General features: G+C 40.4%; 1 protein-coding gene across 1 annotated transcript in view; it reads right to left on the bottom strand.

The window, feature by feature from the left end:
• The window catches only part of LOC135221667 (transmembrane protein 181-like), a gene marked incomplete in the record, with an annotated part of 158,577 nt that extends 151,150 nt beyond the window's left edge, over positions 1-7,427 (bottom strand). The window contains 1 exon segment of the mRNA XM_064259374.1: positions 7,030-7,427. Within this exon segment, the coding sequence (XP_064115444.1) occupies positions 7,030-7,175 (146 nt within the window).
• Between the last annotated feature and the right edge of the window lie 4,103 nt (positions 7,428-11,530).

The raw sequence follows: 11,530 nt of genomic DNA, 5'->3' as shown, positions 1-11,530 counted from the left end.
GGGCACAGGACTCTCTCTGGTCTCCTGCCCACTAACTTGTGCCATCCTTGCTTCCAAGCTCCTGGCCCAGGACAAAACAAACGGGTTACCATTCTTAGGCCACAACGGAAGGGTTAGAGAGCACACCGCCTTGTGTTCTCTAAAGCCAAAACTTGTGACGATGGCTTAAAATCTCACTAACTCTTTGTCGTATCTAGGGTGGTTAGAAAAAGGCCTTCCTGATCACATGCAAGAAGTTAACAGGTAGGAGAGGTTCGAATGCTTTGACATCAAGAACTTCAGACTACGTCTAAGTTCCATATTGAAAGCTTCGATCTGGACATGCACAGTCAGTCCGTCTGTACTAAGTCAGGTACCGACCAGTTTGACCAGTCAGACGAATCAAGGACAGCAAGGCTGTACCCTGAAGACCATAAGGCACTATTCTTCGCTGAAGGATGAGTGTCTTGGACTGCCTGGGTTGGGCGATTCATCTAAGCAAACCTTGGGGGTGTATCAACGCAACCCAACGTCGTCAGCGAATCACTCTGACTCGACTTCTGGTCCAGGAGAAAGGAGCGAGGAGCAAAAAGGCGATTCAGTCCCGAAGGAAGAATGCCTGACAGTCCAACCTGGTCTCATGTTACACGCTCATCGGGGGTGTATAAACGCAACCGACTTCGTCAACAAGAAACTCAGGGCTACTATATGTCGCCTGATCTCGCACGAGTGTCTGACTCCGAGAAAACAGGTGAGACAAAAAGTAGATGGTGAGCGAGTTTCGAGATTCCACAGAACTCAAAGATCGTGAAGGGCTTTGTTGTTTGACAGACGCAAATCTCTGAGCCCAAAGGCCGTCAACAACATTTATTTGCGTATTCTTTAATAGTTGTGACTGCCAGCTTATCCCATTCTTTCAGACGGAAATGGAAGACGGTAATCTTATTTCCTGTCAACATCTCGATAGCCTGAAACGTAGTCAAGACTCAGAGCGGAGAGGTTATAGGTACCTTTCGAGTAGAGTAGACGGACTCTCTCGGAAAAAGGTCCTTGGAAAGTGAACTAGGAAGTATGTGACCTCTGTGAATCCAGGATCCAGAAGGCCAACATGGGGCGATCAGCGTCATTGTCGCTCCCTGTGACGTCATAAATCCTCTTATTACATTTCTCCTAAGCGATTGAAAAAAGGGGAAAAGAGAGACTAAATATCCATCCCCGTTCAATATCATAGGATGGCGTTTAATGGTACCGATCCCGGATCGAGAATAAGGGAGCAGAGAAGAAGAAGCCTCTTCGTCTCAACATATCGAAGAGAAGAATGAAAGGGCGTCCCTAAAGTCTCCACAACTCTCAACTTACTTCTAAAGAAAGATTCCACTCGGAAGTCAATAGTTGCTGCCCCGTCGATCGAGACGATTCGTACGGACTTTTGCAATCCGGTAACGAACCTCTAGAGGATCGTTACATTCTACGCCTGTTGTTATAATAGGCTTTCTCGTAAACTCGAACAGGGACGAGAGAAGATACTTCTTAAGATATGAGAGAGCTGTGGAATATCAGAGTTGATCTGGACCACTGGTTCCCAAAAACTCGTTACGAGGACTGGAGGGACTACCGAATCGCTTTTACTTCTTTCAGATTAAGATCCAGGACATCTGAAACCCTATCCAGATGTCCTGGCACCTTCTTTCTATCACCTCAGGTGATAAACGCACTGAGAGATGTTCAGAATCATTCCTAGATCTTGAATAATATTTCAGTTTCCCGGTAGGTAAAAAACTGTGGTCTGAATTGCAGTCTATTCGGGGAAACAAACTTCTTCAGGAAGGAAATGGTCCCCAGCAAGCTCATCCATTCCCTCCCCGAGTATGCTTACTTCCCTAATAAGGCTGCGCTTTGCCTAAGCAGGAGAGCATATAAAAGTGCAATGTTGCGGTAGACTCGTAGTTCTATACCGTGCGGTAACGAGCACCGAAAGGATTAAGAGATAACTCTGTTTGAACATAGTAAGGCAAAAAACGAATGCAACGTTTATTCATTCACGTAAGTCCCCTCAATCTTAGGCTAAAGTCCGTGATTGTAGGGCAGAGTTACAGTTAGTCAGTCAATCCCGCAGGAGAGACGTAACCGCCAGCACCAGATACGGTTAGTCAGTCAATCCCGCAGGAGAGAGAGACGTAACCTACGGCGCATGACAGCGCCCGATCTGTTACTGGCTCGGTTGGACTGGAAGACAGACACAGCGTGACAGCATCAGCCAGCAGCTTAGCTTACGAACGTCGTCTCTTAACTTTATGTCTGGGTTGCCAGCTACCCTATTCTACGAAGAAATAGGTCCGTTATTTTTTTTGAGCCGAAAGACTCTCAAGCTGGTATATTTAAGCGAAACAGAAAAACGCTAAATATATAGATGCGTTTGTGTCGTCAGAACACTACCATACAACGGTTAAAAGATAAATCGGAAACTCCTGAAGGCTGCAGGGAGTAACGATTAAATGTCCTTAAAATAGACAATAGACCTCTCGGTTTTGCCATCCGAAGAGGTAACTACAGCAAGCGTATATGACTTTGAAAACCAACCAGAAGTAAAATAAACGAACAAAGGCCAAAATATAAAATTAAATATCACAATAAAGTTTGTTCATAACTTACCTGGCAGACATATATATAGCTGAATTCGGAAATACAGCTACATACATATCTGACAGGCAAGTTTCATAAACAAAACTTAGGAGAATCAAAGCAGTCAGCTCAAGCGCTTCTTATGTTACTGGACATAAGCGGTTTCATTGACGTAGTCTACAAGTCTATTTCTTGTACGAGTCTGCGAATGACGAATGAGAGCTCTTCCGAATCTTGTCAATAAGAGCTTATTCGCTTACGCAATATCAAGTTAATGAGATGTTTGTCAATGAGAACTAACCCATTTACGGGACAAAGAGATATTTTGTCAATGAGGGGATACCCACTTACTTGACAAAACGAAAGTATATTGTCAATGGGAGAAAGTCACTGAATTGACAACGTAATCCAGGGAGTCAAGCATTTAATTTTTTCCGATTCCCGTCTCAAACGAGGAAGGGGCAAGAATCCTGTTAAGAGGACTGGGCTTACGGCAGGTAGAACGACGATGTTCAATTCGGCAGCGTAGTCCCAACTAGAAACTAACAAAATCTATCATCTGAAAAACCCTTTCAGATGGGCTAAAAAGCTTGCAAAATTATCCTGGGAAGAGGAAGAAACTCTCCAACCAGCTTCCTTCTTCCCGTATCACAACTAATGCCTGCTAAAGCTTCAAAATTTATTGGCAGTATGGCAAAGGAAGTCTGTCTTGCGCTTTCCTGAAGAACGTCCTTTTGATGAGTGCCTTTGCAAGAATCCCACTGAACGTTGCCGACGAGATCCTGACGTGCAGGACATCGAGCCTTACATAACCCGTAACTGCCTTATCGCAAAGTCTTGACTGCGGTAGTGGCAACTTAAATTTATTGGCCGAATGGCAAAGGTTGCGGTAGAGCAAACGAGATCTTCCCTTGAGCTTTCCTTAACTCCATCCACCTATGCGAAAAGCAATATTAATTGACAGAGACCTCGTTTGAATTCACGAAACCCGATGTCTTGCTGGGTTTCGAAGAAGAAGTTGTCTTTTCACTTTAAACTTCCTCCGAAGCACTGCCTACTTCATTCATTGCAGGTGAGGTAGAAGGTATCACCGGAGGTAGAGGTAAACATTCTTTAGGCCCATATCTGAAACAAGAGCTTGAAGAGTTCAACAGAAACGTTTCAGTCCATGGCGGACACCCTGGCATGGCGATGGTGCACGCCTCGGTGTCCACTGGTGCGCTCGGCGTCCACTGGAGCGCGCTCGGCGTCCTGGACTGCGCCACTGGGCGCGCACTTGGGCGTGCACCCGCGCGCGCCTGGAGTCCATCCGAGCGTCCCGGGCGTCCGCTCTCAAAAGCTTCCTGCTACTATGACTTCTTTACGTATTTCTCGGTGGAAAAACGACGGACACGAGTTCAGGCGACGTTCGCCTTCTTACTTCTCCACTGAAACGGTCATAACGAGAGAGAGAGAGGACGTGAAGCGTCCTCTTCTATAAAGCTTCTATTTGAGGAGGGGGCGAGTCCCTTCCGAAAGCTCCAACCCCTGCATGGGGAGGACGCTTCGGAGGACGAGAAGCAATCTTTCAGGATTCCGTGCACGCACGCACTTTGGCAGTCTTGGGATTTTTCATCAGAACTGCGAAGGCACGCCAGATCGGTGGGGGTTCCTTGTAACCCTCCTTAGTCTTTTTCGACATCGCCCTCCCCCCCCGGGTCCTGGGAGTCAGCAGAGGTCCGGCCTAGAGGCGAAACGAGGCCGATCGACGCAGCCTCCCACTAACACAAGGGGTATCACTGCACTTCTGCACTTCACTTTTACTCTCTAAAGCAAGCACTTTCGATTCTAAGATACGAATCGAAAGAGTATCAGAGAAAGGGTAATTCCTCTACAGACACTGCTTAGGGCCCGAAGGCAACACTTGCAGGGTTAGGGATTAACAACTTACAGAAGTAGCACTTCACAGCAATGAAGGAGAGCGAGCACCTCTCGTAGACATATTCATAGCCCGTAGGCCATACTACAGGGTTAGGCAAAATAAAGTCTACAGGAAGGTTAGCAGGTTCACTACCCTGACTTTTGTTACTGATTAATTGCGTACATACGAATCATACGTCTTCCTTACGGAATTAGACATGTTTACTGATTAATTGCGTACATACGAATCATACGTCTTCCTTACGGAATAGACAAAGTCTCACACTCCTTACATGACAAATCTCAACAAAGAAGCAAGACCCATACCCCTCGTACATACCAAGTGCGGATCTACCGAAGCTTTCGGTAGCCACACCCTATCTTTGCAGACAACCCCGTCTGAAACTAGCCTAACTAGATTCAGATATTTTATGCAAAAATGAATCAAATTCAAATCAATTTAAAATAGCGTATGCCTAGCCACAAATCCCACAAATCCAAGTAAATAAATCAAAAGACAATTAGGATACTTAGCGGCAATGAAGTTTCCAAAATCCTAAGACGGAGGTACTGAAAACAGGTGTTTTCAGCACCAGCGACAGAAAAAATTATGAATAGAAAATGGGAATGGTTCCTGATACCCGCCTCCCAGCGGAAGGGGGTGGGTACTAACCACCTGGCCGACCACTGCGTGTGTCGGAAGTTTTTAAAATTCTGTCGGACTTCAGAAAATACAGCTATATATATATCTGACAGGTAAGTTTCATGAACAAATTTTTTATTTTAAGTAAAAATTTCGAGAGCATTTTGGGGTAGTGTTAAAGTACTTTTTCGGAGGGTGGCCAAAACCGCAGTAGTCGGTTTTGTAGTCCACTCGGTTGTTCTCTGTAGTTCTCTGACAGATTTTATATAAACATATTTATAGCATTTCAATTGACTTTTTCCTTTGCAATTCCTTCTAATGATACGGCGTCAATAACCTCGTCGTTGCGACGCCAGTAAGAATTAATAAATCAATCAAGAAACAAACTTCGGTTGTTTACCCTAAGAGACTGCCACCAAATTGAGCAATCTGCATAACCAATGGGTAAAACTATGGAACAGCTCTGCAAAGATTACTACCTTGGAAATTGATTTGTTCTATGCTTTTAGTGTTGGTGATGGAGGAGATGGTGTTGTTTATTGGCAATCAATTGTTTTTAACCCCACATCATTATCCGGGACCCTTTGGGAATGGGGGGTTTGGTAAAACACAGGGAGAGAGAACGGATAAGTTGTTATGATGACCACCCTCGAATGGTTCCATGCATACATAAGGTATATAGGAGCCATGTATTCAAGAAGGGATTGGCTAAAGAAATCTATTATAAATGGAACTATACAAACCTAACCTACCCTAACCTCGTAGGGTGTGTTACTTAGCTGGCAGGTTTTGCCCTCCATCAAAGGAAACTCCAAAAAAGTTCCACTATGACAATGTGCATGTGTGATAGCATTCCAAGTTGGTCAACATGCAATGGTATATCAGTTCTGAGGTTATTTACGGTCATCCACCATACAATAACAATAAATCTTTTATAAGCAACCAAATTACTATAGAAAAACTAAATTTCAATGGCAACACGTCTCGCGGAGTTATAGGTACTATAGTTCTACACAATAATGATAGGGACTGCAAAGGCTAACATACAATTAGTAGCTAGGCTGGCTACTGAAAAAATGGCCTAAGCCTAGCTGTGGCGTAGGCTTAAGGTTCCCAGTAGCTTAGGTAAGAAAACAGAAGTACCATCCAACATTAGTTTATACCCATATACATAGGACTAGGCTCTTTTGGTGCTTATTCTAAGCAAGAGCTGAATTGCTTGGGCTACAAACACCACAAAATCTAGTAAGTTTCTTCTACCCAAAAAGACAGACCACTCACAAGCCAAATTCTCTGAGAAATCCATTTATGTAACTTCTGTCCTCTGCCCTACAGATCCGTGGCTTCATGACGTTATTACAGTCAATAAATTGGTCAGTCTCTTCCCCTCAGGCCTCTGGTCTCCCTCTGACCACATGAGTAGACGCAAATTACTATAGACGTCAACGGAAGCTACCTAATGGAATTGGCCGACTTTACTCAGCTGACAGTTTGTAAACAATAACAATCTAGGCTGATAGATTGACCGTCCATGTTATCTCATCTACAAGAGAATCTTGTTAGTAACTCTATTTTTCATTTGTTCATCTTATTAAATAATATAGCCGAAAATACATGGAGTTAATTGTATTTTACTATTTAATATTTTCCAAAATAATTTCATTAGTATAGATTCTTAAGACCAAGACTGGATGGGATCAATAAATGGGAACAATAATTTGCCCATTGAATTTGTGAGCCTTGAGCTTAATACGACTGCTGCATTTAAGAAACTGCAAGGTCATTTAATTTGTAGCCTTCATATAGTACTATTGAAAGTTTTTTCCGGTAGGAACAAAACACAATAAGAATGATCTAAACATCTCGATATATGTTTTATTTCTTACCTTTCACATCTGTCATGATGATATGCTGGTGCGATGAACTTACTGAATTCACTAAAAATGTCACAAACGTGCGATAATATTTGTCTCATTTTGAAAACAAAACTTGCTCTCGGAGTATGGTACGTATAACCAAAATTATCTCCCATTTTGATGTTTCCAACTGCTTCCTGGACTAAGGGTTGGTTATAGGAGTTTCATTCCACCTTTTGCGAAGATTGATTGAAAATCCAGAAGTCGTTAATGCAAGACACAAATCTCGGATATGACTAAAAAGTAAATCTGTAGCTAAAGCGCATACATCAAGGGAAGAAACACGTCTCCACGGAGTCCTCGTCCAGTTTAACCAACTGGAATACTGCTGGAAATAAGGTCTGGAAACAGTCAAGTGAAGCACGCACCTACGAGGTGTAGGTACCAAATGTTTTAATTCTTTTTCCGTCGTCATGGCAGAGAAAACAGATAAGATTCGTCCATTATGTGGTACGAAGGATCCCGTAAATACAGCCAAATAAAAGTTAAAGGATTTTATCACCCTTTTGTTAGACATCTCATTTGCCTGGCAGAGTTGCGCACTGGCAGCTGCTATTGATTTCATAGGGTCACGTGTGTCCCCGTCTTCGTAAATATGAACTGGTTTATTTAGTTGCGATGGTAAATCTTCATGTTTTTGCTTGGAAAATATTATATATATATATATATTTATAAATATATATATAATATACATATTATATATAAAACATATAATATATATCTATATAATATATAGTAATATAATATATATATATAAGTAATGTAATGTACGTATGTATGTGTACATACACACACACACACACACACACACACACAACACACACATATATATATATATATATATATATATATATATATATATATATATTATATATATATATATATATATCTTTTTATTGTAGACAGGGTGGCTCCGTGGAGGGATGGCCCCGGTTCCCAAGGATGAGGTTGCATGCCGTATACCCACACTTCTTATCTTTACCATAGGAATGCTAGTATTCATTTTATTCATTTACAGCTAGGTGAACGGAGGTCCACAAGTATTCCACGGAAAAAGTTAAGGGGTGTGTGCTTTGGTCGCAATGTCATTATATAGCTACTGTTTAGAGAACTAGTGCCATTTACATAGTTTTTAATTCCACTGTTTCCTTTCAATCAAAATTAATGACAGTAGTATATGTAAGCCTTTTTAAATTAGTAAAAATATTGGAGTTGTTCTCAAGCTTTGACCTATGACTCTTCTTGACTGAGCCTCGAATGTCAAAAGGCATTAAAGGAAACATGTCGCTACGAACTATGCTTCTATCTCGCATGTGCCGTCTCGACTTTAACTGCTCTATATCTCTCTCTTACCAACTCTAATTTTTTATTTCGTCACTGTCGACATTGTGCTCCAACCAGGGAAAGAGATATGTCTCGCATGCGTTAAATAAACGAAATTAAATTACGGAATTTATTCGAAATAACCGTTCAGCTTCAAATATTCCACGTTACAGAAAAAAATCATATACTCTACATCTGTCTCCCCCCCCCCCTCTCTCTCTCTCTCTCTCTCTCTCTCTCTCTCTCTCTCTCTCTCTCTCTCTCTCTCTCTCTCAACAAGGATAATCGCTAACCGGAAACGGTTAAATAAACTCAGTTACTTTCTAGTTTATTTTAATACAGATATTCAGTAGATGTTCAGAAAACGCTCTACACAAATACAAATAAACAAGTTCAAACAATATAATCCTGCTTAATTTATTCAGTTATTTGGTGGGATTTATATATATATATACGTATATATATATATATATATATATATATATATATATATATATATATATATCGAGTCAGTAAAGGTATGAAGTCCTGATTAGGAGGCAGCAAGGGGGACCTTTGTAGCAGAATTAGGAGTCCATAACGGCACTGTGTTTCGGGACTCGGAACCTGCAAGGTGAAGCACGAGTAATGAGGTCCAGCAGAGCCAACTTCGTCCGTTGACTTGCTTGTATAAATGTAAAACAGAAATTATAACTTTTGTGAATAAAAAATTTGTATTAAGGTCCTGTGTATTGCTTAGCTCCCTCCATTGTCTGCCTCGGTTGATGCCAAAGTTTCTATTCCGATATTGTTTTTATATTTTATTTGAAAAACCTGATGAACCCAGTAGGGGTAAAAAAGAACACACACACACACACACACACACACACACACACACATATATATATATATATATATATCTATATATATATATATATATATATATATATATATTATATATATATATAATGTGTTTACGTGTACATACGTATATATATTTGTTTTCCTTTTTTTGGAAAAGATTGTTGACTTAAAGGACGAATAATCATTATAACATTCAAACGAGGAAAATGGCATACAATTTAGAAACTGAAGGCTGACCTAGCTCTTTATGGAATGACCAGATGGCCAATGGTCCTGTCAATGCTATTGTCATATTTGACAAATATATTTTCACATGAAACATTCTAATAATTTGACGAATAAAATTATTCTCCCAATACATGAAATGGAATGGAATATCAAATTTATGTTAAAGGCCAAGAGCTGTGACCTATGAGGTCATTTAACGCCAGGGGTGCAGTGCTGCCGGAGCTCGCCGGAACGCCGCTTCGGCACCTAAGCAGATAGATGGTGTCATGTGAGAAAAGGAAAGAAGATGAGAGGATGGATGCTTGTGGCAACCTGTTGGTGATGGCAGGAAAATATTAGTATGGCATTACTCATAAGTTTATAAATATGACAAAATTTTCTGCTTTTTTTCATTAAGTTTCTATAGTATTACAATTTTTATACATTTAAAAAGTAATGAGTGAATGCAAACATGCAATGTGACATATATAAAAACAGTATCGGAAATGGCAGACATTTGTCAGGCCCTAAAGACCTCAGGCACATATAAAAGTGGCACTGCACTTTCAGCGCTGAAAGGAAAATACTAAAAAGTACAAGAGTTTGAAAGGTGTAACAGGAGGAAAACCTAGCAGTTGCACTATAAAAGAAAAAAATATTAGTAGAAAGTTGAAAGTAAAATGGAAAAAAGCTAATATAATCGGAGGTAGTTACAGTAATAGGAATGAAAGTGGTTGCAGTTAGGGATGGAAGGGACGCTGCAAAGAACCTTAAGTATGAAATGTCCTGCAGTTAACTCTCTTGCCCAGTGCTCGAATACTGCTATACCTACGATCGGCATTTTTCATGGGACATTCCGGAGAACGCTTCCACCTCCCTGATGCAAACAGCACAATGCCACTGTATCTGTATACTCAAGATTTTTCCCACAGCAATAAATCGGAAAAAAGATCCAGGTGTTGGTTCATTGTTTTTAATTTTCTCTACTCCAAGAGGAAAGGTGACTGAGGAAAGTGTATATATTTCGGAAACATATGCAGAAAGAAAGTGTTAATTGAGATATTCAGACAGATGGAAGCAAGTACCTATTGATGGTTAGAGTATATTTTCGTAGAGAAAGGAGAAAATGAGTTGATTAAATATTTACACGAGTGACGAAATTTGTCAATGAAACAAGTCGCAGGACATCAATTTAGTCGCAGTGGTTCTCAGCGAAATAAGGACTCAAGGGTTCCGTAAATGAAGTAAAAAAAAATTTAAACTAGCGATTAGAAGAAGTGGAAGTTATGTTCTGTTGTTTTACACTATATTCTAAGAGCATTACATAAAAATGAATGTGATAACAAATAATATATTTTTCAAGCGTTTATGAGTTAAGAAATGAGATTCAAGCATAGGCATTCACGAGAGGAAAAATTGTGTTTAATTCTTACAAACGGTTCACAGATGAAGTCTGCTATGCAAACTGGTTTGTCTTGCAGAAGTATTTTCAAATTTAAACTGCCTGAACATATGACACAGCTCAAATTCGACAATTTGAATGTGTATACAAGGCAAAATTGAATCATTAAGCCGCAAGACTTTGTTTCCGAAAAACTGTTCAAATAAAAATCAGACAATGTTTTCTCCAATTTTCATGTGTTTATAAAAGAAAATTATTCGGGATACGATGGTAGCCTTAGAGACATTGCAGCTCAATTCATTCTGTCCATGAATGAATGAAAAAGAACAACAGATAGCCATGTTGGCTGATATCTCAAAATTAATGTTTTGGATAAAGGTTTTCTACATGTATATCTCAAGATAGTAAAATGGTCTTCCAGCGTATTGTGGTCATTGCAACAACGTACCACCTGAGTGTAATTGCTTTCTTACAAAAAACTCGAAAACTGGCTGGAATTAATACCTGATACTGGAACAGAATGGAATATATAAAATCTAGGCCAGAGGTCAAGTGCTGGGACGTATGAGGTCATTCAGGGCTGAAAGGGAAATTAAGAGGAAAAGGTTTTAAAGCTGTAACAGGAGATAAACTTGGCAGTTGCACTATGAAACTATAGCTATGTAGGAGAGGGTGGAAAGAGTCCGTGAACTATAT

This window comes from Macrobrachium nipponense, chromosome 3, assembly GCF_015104395.2.
Source record: "Macrobrachium nipponense isolate FS-2020 chromosome 3, ASM1510439v2, whole genome shotgun sequence".
Classification (NCBI taxonomy): Eukaryota; Metazoa; Arthropoda; class Malacostraca; order Decapoda; family Palaemonidae; genus Macrobrachium; species Macrobrachium nipponense.
This window is presented reverse-complemented; position numbering and strand designations above follow the sequence as displayed.